Source organism: Labeo rohita, chromosome 12 (assembly GCF_022985175.1).
Source record: "Labeo rohita strain BAU-BD-2019 chromosome 12, IGBB_LRoh.1.0, whole genome shotgun sequence".
NCBI lineage: Eukaryota > Metazoa > Chordata > Actinopteri > Cypriniformes > Cyprinidae > Labeo > Labeo rohita.
Window position 1 is genome coordinate 4,939,459 of NC_066880.1, and position 16,033 is coordinate 4,955,491.

At 32.8% G+C, this 16,033-nt stretch overlaps 1 protein-coding gene across 3 annotated transcripts in view; it reads right to left on the reverse strand.

The window, feature by feature from the left end:
- Nucleotides 1-16,033, reverse strand: part of LOC127174365 (cadherin-18) — a 277,340-nt gene that overhangs the window by 13,619 nt on the left and 247,688 nt on the right. For all 3 annotated transcript variants that reach the window (XM_051124769.1, XM_051124766.1, XM_051124767.1), the window contains 2 exons: nucleotides 12,910-13,031; nucleotides 9,948-10,065 (listed from right to left, as the gene is read on the reverse strand). In XM_051124769.1, coding sequence (XP_050980726.1) covers nucleotides 9,948-10,065; nucleotides 12,910-13,031 — 240 coding nt within the window. The remainder of the gene's footprint in view (nucleotides 1-9,947; nucleotides 10,066-12,909; nucleotides 13,032-16,033) is intronic.

Below are 16,033 nucleotides of genomic sequence, written 5' to 3' on the forward strand. Positions count from 1 at the left end.
ACCGTAGGACTAGAATTACCCTAACAACCACACAGAACACCCTAGCAACTGCACAGAAATGTGAACAGGAGAGCAATAACTTAGTCAACATGAAATGGCGCTCAGAATTAAATAACAACAAAAGACTGGGTGTACTAGAATAAGTTACACGTAATGGTAGTGCCTCTTTTTTAAGTATATTGTTACTTGCTTTTTTTGTGGTAAACTTTATTGTATTAAAATCAACTATCATAAAAAAAAAGGAAAAGCTTGATTATCTACAACAGTAAAACAATGCCTAAATATCTACTGATATTGGTATTAATAACTAAAACTATTAAAATAAAATAAAATAAAATAAATACTTTTTTTAATCAATCTGAAATAAAAAATTAAACAAATATTACATGAAACCCTTTAAACTGAAAAAAAGGGGCATGTAACTGAAAAAACTGGAAAACCTTCATTATCTACAACAGTAAAACAATGCCTAAATATATACTGGTATTGGTAACTAAAACTATTAAAATAAATAAATAAATAAATAAATAAATAAATAAATATTTTTTAAAAACAAGCTGAAATTAAACAAAACATACACACACACACACACACACACACACACACACACACATATATATATATATATATATATATATATATATAAAAAAACTAAACTAAACTAAACTAAAAAAAGTAGCATATAACTGAAAAAAAAAAAAATGGAAAAGCTTAATTATCTACAGCAAATAGTAAAACAATGCCGAAATATCTACTGGTATTGGTATTGTTCACTGTAAAATAAAATAAAATAAAATAAATCCTTTGTTTTAAATCAAGCTAAAATAAAATATTTAAATATTACATAAATATTACATTAAAAAAAAAAAGAAGAAAAAAAGAAGAAAAAAAAGGTGGCATGTAACTGAAATGCCAGTAAGACTTTACAGTATAGGGTCCCATTATTTCTGCCATAAGCAAAAATCTTAGGTACCACTTTATTTTTGATAGTCCACTAAAAATTAGTAAGTAACTACATGTCAACTAGTAGTCATTATAGTATTAGTAGACTGTCTGCTTAATATCTGTTAACATTTTATTTTGATGGTCCCCCAAAAGACATACTACTAAGTAACTTTGCAAGTACGTTCCAACTTTTACTAACCTTAACCTAACACTAATACTTTAATGACAGTTAGTTGAAATGAAGTTGCAGATTAATGATAGTTACACCGCTCTCCAAAAGTCTGGAAACACCCCTGGCAAAGTGTGGTTTTGGACTGTAAATTATCATTTTTTGGTGCAAAAAAATAACTGACATTATCATTGAAGACCAGCAATAGTTTTTCATTTTGATTGTCAAAGTCAGACATGCCCCTCAGTGCAACATTATCACAAAAAGATTTTTGGGTCAAAAAAAGCTTCAACAACTGATTGCCAATTAAGTTTAGTCCAAAACCCCACTTTTCTAATGCTGGATATTTTGATGAATCGTTTTTTATCAAACTTTTATGGAAAATATGGGCAGTGTAGTGGACTTGCAGATGTAAAGTTACTTATAGTTAGCGGAAACCCCATGTCTAAAGTGAAGTACTGAAATGAAGCGTTACCAAAAGTTGCATTGCATTACCGATTGCCATTTTTACCAGAGGACTTCAATTGTGCCCTATAACGTGTGAATTCTGGGGCATAATACTGATAAGCATTTGTTACAGTCTGTGTTTGGTCTCTCTGATCTCAAAGAACTTCAAAACCTCAGCACAGTGTGGTTAATAAGTTATCAGAGAACTGAAATCAAGTATTTAATAGAATTAAAAATATCTAAGCAATACTGTGGCATCCCCTAACCTCAGCAATGCTGTCAGAACATCTGCTGATTTAACTTTCCCCTTAAACAACTAATAGAAAAGGCACAGAGAATAAAAACAATCATCTTGAAGCAATAAAAAGCAGCTTTCAGTGGGAAAACAGCTACGATCTGTCGCATAACAACACTTCAGCCTTCACTGCAGTGGCAGGATATCTGACTGACACTCTGACTAATTAAAATTCACAAATATCATCAGCCTGACAGCAACAGCTTTCAACTCCTCTGATGAGGGGCTGTACCAGAAAGGTCTTTCTGTATGCAAACGTGATGCCTTCAGAAATCAATTGATCTATTAAAGTAACTGGGTCGTTTAGAGATCTGAGCGCCGGTTTAATTGCCCGTGAAAAAAAAAAAAGGGAAAAGAAAATGTCATCGTGATGCTTTGGCACCAACACAATGATCAAGGGAAGACTAATTCTGAGTAATTGTGAAGTTAGGTCATGTTTCTCGCTCAAATTCAGCGTCTGTTATGAATAAATAAATAAAGTTGACACTTTGAGGTAGCATGTTTGAAAAACAGCCCAAGCCAGGTGCCAGCCAGGGAGACCTAATTTATTTTGAACATCTTTGTTTGGCTAAAATCTTTTAATTCAAAGCCAGGAAGTCACTCAGTCTGAGCAGCATCTTTGTAATGCTGATAATTAGTTTCATGTACCCAGATCTTTGACTATCAGCACAAAAGTAATCAGTCACAGTCTGTTTAGTTTTTATGTGCCAAACACAAATTGAAAGTAAAATAAATTCAGTCTTAAGTATGTTGATCTATCTATCCATCCATCATTATAATATAATATAATATAATATAATATAATATAATATAATATAATATAATATAATATAATATAATATAATATAATATAATATATCTGTGTGACTTTTTTTTTTTTTTTTTTAACCAGGCACTGAAACTTGTGAGGTCCATCATTCATGCATCCATCATATTTTAAGAAAGGCAATTTCATTACAAAATAATTTGTCAGGTAACCTAGAAATCATTCAGCATTCTCTCATTAAATAAAATAACTTCAATTTTTATTTAATCAATTTTATCAATAACTAGACATATTACAGGTCTAAAAAAATACTAAATATTTTCCAAATCACCTAAAACTGACAACAGTTGTGGTAATACAAATAAAATAAAATAAAATAAAATAATAAAGAGTAAAAAAAAAAATCTGTAAAATTTCTGTCCATCCAGTTTAGATGAGCAAAAATAACTTCAGATAAACCCCTAAATGACCCAGAACAACATTAATAAATAACTTCTCTCATTAATAAATTAAATGAAAAATTACAATTAATACCACTCCTTGCTCTCATTAAATGCCTGAGACATACTGGTGTCTTTGTCCTTTTAACACAAATTTAACAATAAAAAGCGTCATATTAAACATTTTCCAAACCAAACCGAAGCTGTGACCACAAAGTTGTGATAAAAACCACACCGTGAGAAATAAAAACCACTTATACCCTTGAGTACACAGTATGTAAGCAGAGCTCTTCTCTCCTGAGCACCGGCAGGCGTTAAACTCAATAGGAGGCAGAAGTGTTGAGGGCTGCGGTGTGGGCAGTCTGACGATCCTGCTGTTTGCCTGAGGGCGATCTAGAGCTAAGGCAAACAATATATGTGTGAATGAGAGAGAGAGGAGACGGAGAAACGCCCCGAGCTCTTTTCTTCGAGCGCCACTCATGATGTAATCCAGACCTCCGACCTTCATTTCCATGCTGATAAATATCAGATTAAGATACTTTAAAACTGCAGTTTAACAAAATAGAAGCTACTCGATCCACAGAAGTCCAATGAATGTTAAGTTATTCTTCTCACATATTTTGATAAAATATATAGATAAAATAATAAAGCGACTTTTTGTCAGTATTATGTGATAAACACTCGCAATTCTATTTTCTTCCCTCAGAATTGCATGATATAAACTCGTAAAAACTTATTATAAAGTCAGAATTGTAAGATATAAACTTGCAATTCGTTATAAAGTCAGAATTGGGAAACAAACTCGCAATTGCGACAAATAAAATCAAAACTGCAAGATATGAACACTCTGACAATTACGAGTTTATATCTCGCAATAAAATACTCACATTTCTCACAGACTTTTCTGACTGAGTTTATACCTCTCAATTCAGACTTTTTTCTCAGAACTGAATGATATAAACTTGCAAAAACTCATTAAAAAGTCAGAACTGTGAGAAATAATTTGCAATAGCGAGAAATAGTCATAACTGCGAGATATTTACACTGACAAGTGCAAGTTTGTATCTCCCATTTCTGACTTTTTACTCAGAATTGTGTGATAAATACTCTTAATTCTGACTTTCTCTCAGAATTGCATGATATACTCACAAAAACTCATTATAAAGTCAGAATTTAGAGATATAAACTTGCAACTGCAAGAAATAGTCCACATTGTGAGATATAAACACTGACAATTGCTTGTCTATATCTCCCAGTTCTGACCTTTTTTCTTAGAATTGCACTATACTCACAATTCTGACTTGTTTCTCAGAATTGAATGATATAAACTCACAAAACTTCATTAGAAATTCAGAATTGTGAGAAATAATTTGCAATTGCGAGAGATAAGGTCAAAACTGCAAGAGTTTATGCAATTGCGAGTTTATATCTCCACATTCTGAATTTTTACTCAGAACTGTGCGATGTATACTCACAATTCTGCATGATATAAACACGCAAAAACTTGTTATAAAATCAGAATTAAGAGATACAAACTCATTGCAATATATAGATATAGTTCATATCTCCCAGTTCTGACTTTTACTCAGAATTGCACGACATATACTCACAATTCTGACTTTTTTCTCAGAAATGAATGATATAAATTCACAAAAACTCATTAGAAAGCCAGAATTGTGAGAAAAAAATTGCAATGCGTGAGAAATAAAGTCATAATTGCGATATAAACACTGAGAATTGCGAGTTTACATCTCCCAATTCTGACTTTTTACTCAGAATTGCATGATAAATACTCACAATTCTGACTTGTGATACTTGTGATAAAGTCATAATTGTGAGATATTAACTCGCAGTTGCAAGAAATAAAGTCAAAATTGCGAGATATGAACACTCTAACAATTATGAGTTTATATTTCTCAATTCTGACTTTTTTTCTCAGAATCGCATGATATAAACTCACAAAAACTTGTTATGAAGTCAGAATTGGGATATATAAACTCTATATATAAATAGATATACTCTGACAATTGTTAGTTTATGTTTCCCAGTTCTGATTTTATTTTCTCAAACTTGTGTGATATATACTCGCAATTCTGATATAAAATTGCAAAAACTCATTAGAAAGTCAGAATTGAGATATAAACTCGCAATTGTGAGAAATAAAGTCAAAATTTCAAGATATAAATACTCTGACAATTGCTAGTTTATATCTCCCGATTCTTATTTTTTCTCAGAATTGCATGATATAAACTCGAAAACTCGTTATCAAGTCAGAATTGCTTGATATAAACTTACAAAAACTTGTGATAAAGTCATAATTGTGAGATATTAACTCGCAATTGCGAGAAATAAAGTCAGAATCGCAAGATATAAACAGTCTAACAATTACGAGTTTATATCTCCCAATTCTGACTTTAACTTGCAATTGCAAGATTATATCACAGTTCTGAGAAAAAAAGTTGCAATTACCTTTTTTCTTATTTATTCGGTAGCGGCAGCGAGCTTCCATACATTACAATGAAGTATTTAAGTTATTTATAAATAATCTATAAGAAATCGAGTCTGAATCATTCAGGTTTGTAAATTGGATCTACTGATTCACTGCAATGATTCAGCTCAAAATAAAGATCTATTCATAAATCACACATTTCTACTCTTTCAAGCTTTTATGAAAGCACCAAGAAAAACTAGGCCGGGTGTTGAGGTTACAAGAAAAAAAAAAGAGTCTTACAAACCACCTCTAGACCTCTTGCATTATATTGAAAAGATATCCTGTCCATGTTTTATCATGGTCATCTGGTCACTTATTACTCACTGTGTTATCTTTAGACTGTATTGCATTACCATCATCATCCTCCTCTTAGGAAGTGGCCTTATCATGTTTATCATCATAATAATGATCGTAATTACTGGATAATGACTAATTTCTCCTGTTACTTCTTGGTTTACAGTCTATCTGGTTTCCTGTCCAGACGCCCACCAACCGACTGACACCCAATATAAGAAAAGCCTTCTCAGACGCTGACTGCATATTAAAACAACGCAGTGGTAGGAAAGAGAAGCACGTCTCCTTAAGGCCTAAAGATACCGGTGTAGAAAGCCGATGGAAATAGGATGAGAGTCTTTCAGAGACAGATGGGAAACAGGAGGGATAGACAGAGAGTGTGAGGAATAGAAACAACTAACAATAGAATGAAAGTGAATGGGAGTGAGAAACAATGAGGTATAATACAAAAATAAAAAGTGTGAAATCTGTGATTTTTTGGGAGGTAGAGATTCCCACTTAAAGGAATTGTTCCTCCAGAAATGAAAAAACAAACAAATCAGTCACTTTTAGGTATTATTTATTTATTCACCCTCAATAAATAAAAAAATAATAAATATTTATATATTTAGATATGTTTATTAAAAACTAGCAATATCTATCTATCTATCTATCTATCTATCTAAAATACATTATGTAAAAATCAATAAATAAAAATGATAATGTTATTTAAAGAAGCATGTATATAATATTTTGTAAAAATTATATATATATAGCAAATAAATAAATATATATTTATTTTGGTGTACTGTTCCTTTAAGATGGCGTTTGAGTGTAAACGTATGGGACTGATTAGCATGCCAATGATTCTGTGATTCCATGTTTGCATGCCTTCAGCATGTTTTTGACCATGCCATTCACAAGCTCGCTCATGAATATTACCTTTCTAATTACCCTCGGCTCCACTACAAAGTGCAATTGACTAGAGAACATAATCAAACTGAATATCCGTGCAAGGGTCCCGCTTTGTGCTCTGGGGCCCTCCGTCTTGCATTGTTATTCACACAGAGACGGCGTTCATAAAGCGAAACGTGAACAGACAATAATTTAGTCCATTTAGCCTCCATTCGCTGTTAACCAAATAAATTCGCACCTATAAATCCAGAAATGGAGACGGAGGGAAATAATATTTATTTTGCTACGCTCGGGTAATTCCACTGAACGCCTTAAAAAGTCAAAGGTGGAAAAAGTAAGGCGGCATGTTAAAATGTGTTTACTTTTCACCACAAAGCAGCCATTTAGAGACAAAGAGCTAAAGTACCTCCATAAAGACCCATTTGCTCTTTTACAGCACTTGGATGTAAAAAAAAAAAAAAGATGGTAAAGTGGTATTATTACTATATTTGAAGCACTTTGGGTCTTTGTAGACAAGGGGGCTTCACTTACTCACAGTCTCTCCACAGACACAATAAGAGCAGCGCACGCTGACATCGACCACCCGTGGCAAGAGCTGATAATTCTTAGACCGGTAAACAGTGGTGTGTCCCAGTGGAGAGAGATTAAAGAGCGAGGGACCGTGTGAGAAGTAGACAGAGAGAGAATGAGACTTGCACTGAGTACCACTTGGATAAATGAAGTAAACTCCATACCGCAGTCGGCTCGATAGGAAAGGAGTGGAAACTCATGATACTAAGTCATTCTGTCTACCAATATAGCATTGATCTGCCTCTCTTCTTAAGACATGGGATAAAACACAAAACTTTACCAGCAATTATTTTTAAAAGTAGCAACATTTGCGCTCTAATTAGAGATGATTCAGGAATTTTCTTACTCAAAACATTTGAATACTGTAAAAAAAAAAAATATTTTTTTTTGTAATTTATTTGAAAAAGTGAAAATTTTATATATTCAAGATTCATTACATGTAAAGTAAAACATTTAAAACTGTTCTTTTTTGTTTTCATTTTGACATCCAGTATCTCAAAATATTAGAATATTTACATTTGAGTTTCATTAAATGACCATTCCTACAGTATAAATTCTGGGTATCTCTTGTTCTTTAAACCAACAATAATGGGAAAGACTACTGACTTGGCAAAGGTCCAGAAGACAATCACTGACACTTAAATTAAGATTTACGCATATTTATACAAAGCTGAGCAAATAAGCTATCTATTGATGTATGGTTTGTTAGGATAGGATAATATTTGGCCAAGATTATTTGAAAATCTGGAATCTGGGGGTGCAAAAAAATCTAAATATTGAGAAAATTGCCTTTAAAGTTGTCCAAATTAAGTTTTTAGCAATGCACATTACTAATCAAAAATTAAGTGTTGATATATTTACAGTAGGAAATTTACAAAATATCTTTATGGAATATGATCTTTACTTAATATCATAATGATTTTTGGCATAAAAAATACGGCTATTTTGACCCATACAATTTATTGTTGTCTATTGCTACAAACATACTTGTGCTACTTAAGACTACTTAAGGTTTTGTGGTCCCAGATATATAGATATATGGATGAAAACAGCTTTAAAAGTCAATATATTGTTTGTTATATTTGCTATAATATTTTATATCAGTCTATTTTGTATATACTATATACATATACTATGTTTTCTCCAATTGCACTTAGCCTAGCTGATTTAAAAAAATTATGAATTTTGCTTCCTCTCATTAATTAAACTGACAAATCTAATTAAAATAAATACAAGATTTAAGAAAAACTTTAGTATTCTTCACTGATTTCTAAACCCTGTTCCCTATCCTTTTTTCAACCTACTGGTTTCAGGGTCCAGATTTGGACCCTGGAGCAGCACACATCAAATAAGAGCGGTCTCCATGGTAACCTCCAGCCCGCAGCCATCTGTGTGAGTATTGCATTAAGGCCGTCGGTTCAGGAGTTTAGGGAGCTGGCAATTCATTCAACAGCAACAGGGACTGAACTACTGTGCGAGGTTAGACCCATAATCCCTCAAAAGGAAGACTGCTGCTTTTCGACAGCGAGGGACAGCGATGAGGGAAATAAACCGTGCCGACCATGCCTGAGCTGCATTTTGGAAAAGCGGTGGCTGGAAGAGTACAAAAACTTCACCAGTCACTTTAAAGTTCACCCAAGGATCCACAGACACACAAGAAGTGATACAGCCACAGGAAGAATAGAAGTGCCACTTTGTGGAGGGTCTAAACGAAAAACCAATGCTGAAAGCAAATTTAGCTATTAGCATAAACTTGTTTTTCTTGTTTTAGCTGGTCTAGACCAGATAAACTGGCAAACCACTGTAGGTTTATTTATACAGGTTAAATCGGGTGACCAATCGACCCAAAAACAGATGGAAAGTGAAAAGGTTGATTGCATGTTGGCTTAAATCAATAAAAATGAATGAAAACAAACCAATATTCTTCACGCCATACAGACGCCCAAAACAAACACAGAACAAGAAAAAACAGAACAAGCTTTAGTGTTGGTGATATTGATTATTGAAAGAAATGCCATTACAGCTCATTGATTTACCTTTCCAGCAGCTATTAATCATGCAGAAGGGATTTTACTTCCGTGTACATCTAAACTGTCATCAATCGTCTCTCTTAAGCTCACGGTCAACGTTTAATTACAACTTAAATGTTGGTCAACATCAACCGAGAAGTTTATTGATCATATAAGACTTCTGCAGTCATTAAATGCATACATATTTAAAGGAAACTTGAATTTCCTAATTAGCATGGATATGTGACTTCATTATTATAGCTTGCATGAAAATGGCATGTACAGTGAACATCTTCTGAATGCTACTTTGCGCCTTTTGTGATAATGGAAGAGAATATTAAACCGCACGCATTAACGCAAGCCCATTAGGATTCCCACACATTCTGACTAATGAATTTCAATGACTTTTCCAGCTGTTTGTGATTACTAGACAAAGAGACTACACTCACAAAGAGCAACTAGTTGATAAAATATTTTAGACCTGTATATATAAAAACATATGTTTACTACAAATATATTTTAAAAGGCTTATAAATCATGAATATCCTGACAATTCTATTTGTAAAAAAGCAAACCATCAATCAAATACAATCAATCAATACGATTTTTTGCATCCTACATATGTACCTTCATTGTCTTTTATTGTAAAGTTGGGGTTGGCAGGAATTCCTCCGGGAAAAGAGAAGGAAAATCCCTTTCCGTTGGCAAAATCATCTTTATCCACAGCCGTGATTGTCTGAATGACCTGCCATCAACAGCACAACATAAGAAAAGACATGAGAAACACTAGTTAAGATGCCTGGGTTGTACAGTATACACTGTAAAAAAACAAACAAACAAACAAAAAAAAACAAAAACAATTTGTTGAGTCAACTTAAAATAATGTGTTACCCTGCTGCCTTAAAACTGTAAGTTCAGTCAACTCAGATAAGTTTAGTCAACTTGAAATGTTAAGTTGTACTAAGTCACAACTTAGATATTTGAGTTGACTAAACTAAACATTTGGTTTGTTAAACTTGTTACCCATCTGCCTTAAAATGTTAGGTTAAATCAACTCAAATATATAAGTTGTCACTCAGTGTAACTTAACATTTCAAGTTGACTGAACTTAAAATTTTAAAGGCAGCCAGGCAACAAATTGTTTTAAGTTGACTCAACAAATTATTTTTTACTGTGTAACAGTGTATATGGATTTCACCAGTTCTCCATGTGAAAGACCTACATCCTAAATAAAAGTCTAAATCAGCAGAATTCAAAAGCTCAGAACATAGTTTTCCTTGAATCTTTTTGTTTTCCCCCCTCTTGCTCTCAACTCAGAGTGAACTTCTGAAATCTCTGCTAGCATCTCAGCAGTTGTAGGATGCTGTGTGCTTTATGTGTCAAAATCAGATGGTTTGCTGGTCTGAGTAGTCTTGGAAACTCAACAGGCATCTGATTCCTTGAGTGCAGTCCATTATGAGTTGCACAACCCTACGGTCTACTCCCTGCAAAGAGCAATATCTTCTAAATGAAGAGGTTCAGACTGAAGGAGACCTTAATGGAATTGCTTTTCACTTGTGTGAATCCAGAAATAATAAAACACTGACAAATTCACAATGCCATTTTTTAAAAGATAATACATGTACATTACTGGAAATGTTTTTTGAATAATTTTGTTGTTGCTATATGAATATCTGTATCATTCATTCATTCATTCATTCATTCATTTATTTATACAGGATCATTTATAGAAAAACATTCAGTCTGCCATTAGTCAGACAGCCCTATACTAAACCTCACACTATTGGTTGAGATAAATAAAATAAAATAAATACAAAATAAAATACAAAACCAAACCAAAACAAAAGCCTTCAGTGTCACATTAACATTTCACAAATTCATCTAATATTCTTTTTATTTATGTATTTATTTATTTTGCTGTTTCATATTCTTGTGGAAAGTTTGGGAGTAAGTAAGTAAAAAAATATAATTTTATTCAGCAAGACTGTATTAAATTGATCAAAAGTGACAATAAAGACATTAGAAACAGATATCATAGATCATAGAAAATCATCATCAGTTAGAAAAACCATCAGTTTTCACAAAACTGATAAACATATTAAAATGATTTCTGAAGGATCATGTGACAGTGAAGGTGTATGTGTGACCCTGGACCACAAAACCAGTCATAAGGGTCATTTTTTTAAAACTGAAATCGATGTATGGTTTGTTAGGACAATATTTGGCCAAGATACAACTATTTGAAAATCTGGAATCTGAGGGTGAAAAAAAATCAAAATACTGAGAAAATCTAAGAAGTTCTTAGCAATGCATATAACTAATCAAAAATTAAGTTCTGATATATTTACGATAGGAAAAGTACAAAATATCTTCATGGAACATGATCTTTACTTAATATCCTAATGATTTTCGGCATAAAAGAAAAATCGATCATTTTGACCCATACAATGCATTGCTAGCTATTGCTACAAATATACCCGTGCTACTTGGTCCAGGATCACATATAATATATACTGTAAATATACATATAAGCTTCAACACCTGAGCAAACCGAATAAAGTCCTAAATTCTCCTTTCTTTATCAAACCAAACTTACTGTACGAAGGACAGGTAAAACAGTTATGCTACAATACTTTTTCCTATCCCATCTTAAATGCAATGAACTGTAAGGAAACATCTGTAGGCTGATTTTGCCAAAAGGTCTAAACATGCTGTCAAAACATTTCTCTGTGTTTCAAGTTTTTTTGAAACTTTAATCAATCCACTCAGCAAGATGGGATCAACCAACCAATGGCAGATGGGGGAGTTTGCGACACCTGTTTTATAATGTTCTTTATTTTTTAAAGTCAGTTTGGTGATTCTAGTGGTGCAGAAAGTACACACTCCAACTAAAACATATGAAAAGTGCACAGAAGCACTTTAATGTGCTACTCCCGTAATGTAGTGTGGATAATTTTTGGAATTGGATGTACTGTTTTATGTTGGGAACACAGGGGATATTAAAATAGGCTTGACCTCATCTGTCCTTCATTTTCTCTCGCTCTCATCCCTCTCTTTCTTCAGGCCACTGGTGAAAAACAGCATTGCAAAATTAAATGGAAAGTGTGGGTAGGAAAATAGAAGTGTGCTTTAGTGAGTCAGAGCTGTCACGCTTTGTTGATCAGATTTTTATTCTCATTGAGAGATGATTAGCATTCCTATAACCCCCTTCCATTTTTCTATTTCAGCCCCTCTAAATATTCACACTCGCTCTTTTTTCCACACCATTCATGGGAGAGAACTGTAGCGGTTTGTAAGGGAATTTTCTGTGCAGGCTGATATGTAAATCCATATTGATCAAACCCATATTATAATCCTTCAGATGACCAACTTAACATTTGTTAATACAGTAACTGCTTGAATTTTTAATCACTAAAAGACATATTTAAGCATTACATGCATATGAATTATGCTCATTAGTAAATTAACTGATTTAAACCACAATTATTTCACAGCAGTTCACTATAAAGAGACTAGACTTTTCTCGCCTTCCCTGTCAGGGAATGAAGGTGTCAAACAGAGAAACTCGTTTGACTGTTGTGGGACTTGCCTGTCCTGCTCTGGTGCTTTCACAGATGATGATCTCGTCTTCTGTGTTGATCATCGGAGGATTGTCGTTCACATCTAGAACCTGCACTGTAACAGGCACGTGGCTCTGAAGACTGGGATTGTCTGAAAACAAACGAAAACATTGCAGTATGTGGAAAAAACGTCAGATGCTTATATGAAAAAATATCTGAGCTACATGTAAGTTCTTCAGGAACATAAAGCAGCATTTGTAAACAGAAAGTAATGGAGATTTATCCATGCATTAAAACATTAATAAACCCAAAACCTCATCCATCCATCCCTTTATTTATACATTAAATCCATGCATTCAAATGCATTTAAAGTGCTTAAACAACAAAAAAATCACTTCAAAATATCACATGAGAAGCTTGACTTAAGGTAATAAAGTGTTTTCACATTGTTTTCATTGATTTTGAATAAAAACCTGCAGAAAACTAAATCAAAATAATCATATTTAAAAATGTTAAAATATGGAAAAGGGATCTGAGAGTACTATACTCACAAATTAGCAAGATACTTAATTAACAAACACACAGAGATCAGGGCATATGTTGAACTTTATAAAATGACAGTGGAAATCCAAAAAGGCTTCACGTGGAACGGGACGTTTGTGAACTAGAATGTAGTTTTGCTAAATATCAGACTACATAAAAACTGATAAACAAACAACATAGCAATGACCAAATAATTACTGATTAGCAGACACAGGTTATGCAAATTTCGGTCAAGTCTGTCTCAAAAGAACGCATATCTGAACTGTAATTTCTTAGAGAAAGGTACATTTGCATGCACTCCTTGATCCCTGGGTGGGATCCGGCTAATTTTGTTTACAAATTGGCTAAATCATCTAATAGCAATTCTCAGTGAGTCGGACCCAAACTGATTAAATTAATTTGAATCAAAACACTATAAATGCAAAAACGCAGAAATTTACAAGGCATTATAATGCTCATAAATTAAAAGCAGGTCCACAACAAGGATATAAAAATATTCTGTTCAATTACACATTAAGTAATTAACAAGATAAATTACATTCAGTTATGGTCTTTTGAAAATTACTTTGCATCTTTTAAACTCACGTATCACAGATTTTTAATTAACTATGATATTACAACAAAATAAATAAAACATTTTTTGTAAGTTCAGACCAAGCATAGATAGATAGATGTGTTTGCTATCAGATGACCTCATGCATGTGTTTTTCAATGCTTTCCAGAAGAGGTAATTGAGCTCTGTTAACCATGTATCAACAGCTAAACTGTGTGCAGGATATCTACTTATTACAAGAAGAAAACAGGGGAAATGATCAAATGGTAGGCAGTGGTTTTTCTGATAAATAACACCTAGTAGCTCCCTCTGGGAGTATTTCACACTGTAAAAACATAAGTAACATGGATATAGGTGAAAAAAAAAAGTAATACCATGAAAACTACAGTGCATACAGAACTGAACAACTAGCTGTTATTGACATATCTAAACGTGTATCGTAATTGCGTCTCTCTTCTGTATGTGCGGTATGCAAGGTATGTCTTGACTGATTAGTGTTGCCAGATTTTGATAAAAAAATCCAGCCAATAAACAACTTCCAAAATGCTTTATCTTGGAATAAGCCACTCGAAAAAACATCACAATCTGCCATTGCCTACTTTTTTAAATCCGTAACTTTATGTTAGCTTTATGGGCTTATAAAAAGAGGACATGGCAACCCTTCAAGACCGTGCGCTGCGAAGCTGCCTTCAAAACATAAAATTTTTTTAATGAAAATCACTTTGGTCGATGTGATACTTTGGTTAAAAATAGCGGCTACCGCTCCACTATTTGCTGCTATGATTCAACAGTGACAATCATTGCAGTTTCTAGGTTGAGTTCTGTTCTGCACACACAGGAAACTAATTTATGATTCCTTTTTGTAAAAACCTTCTGTAAAAACAGTTAATATCTCTTCTGAGACTCTCAAGGAGATTAATATATATCTCTGAGCAGCAGACTTACACAAAGTCTCCATTTGATCTGTCAAGGGAAAATAGCTGAGATATTAAGGACGATATGTGAATTTTCATTCCTGTGCTGGAATATGATTATAATATAGAAGACTGAATGTGTGTCATTGGTGCTGAGTGTAAGGGTAATTACTGTGATAAAACCTGTAGCAGAAGAGTCACGTGACTCTTTACGCTTTATCTTGGAAATTAGCCACATGCCAAAACATCACAATCTGCCTTTGCCTACTTTATTAACTTTATGATAGCTTTATGAGCCTATAATAAGAGGACATTGGCAACCCTTCAGGAGCATGTTCTGCAAAAGAGCCTTCAAAACATAAACAACATTGTTTTATTGACAGTGGTTTAGCTAAAACTGTTGAACATAGTGAGTCTTTGGTCAATGTAATACACCACCAGTCAAAAGTTTTTGGACAGATGGATTTTTAATGTTTTTAAAGACTTCTCTTCTGCTCACCAAGCCTGCATTTATTTAATCCAAAATACAGCAAAAGCAGTAATATTGTGAAATATTTTTACTATTTAAAATAACTGTTTTCTATTTGAATATATTTTAAAATGTAATTTATTCCTGTGACCAAAGCTACATTTTCAGCATCATTACTCCAGTCTTCAGTGTCACATGATAATTCAAAAATCATTCTAATATGCTGATTTGCTGTTCAAGAAACATTATTATTTTTATTATCATAATCATAATTTTTTCATAAGTTGAGTACATTTTTTTCAGGATTATTTGATAAACAGAAAGATCCAAAGATCAGCATTTATATGAAATAAAAAGCTTTTGTAACATCATAATAATAGTTTTTTTTTTTTTAATATAATAATAATAATAATAATAATAATAATAATAATTATTATTATTATAATAACTGTTATTATAATAATAATAGTTTTTTGAGCAGCAAATCACAATATTAGAATGATTTCTAAAGGATCATGTGACTGGAGTAATGATGCTAGAAATTCAGCTTTGAAATAATTACATTTTAAAATATATTCAAATAGAAAACATATTTTAAATAGTAAAAATATTTTACAATTTTACTGTTTTTGCTGTACTTTGGATCAAATAAATGCAGGCTTGGTGAGCGGAAG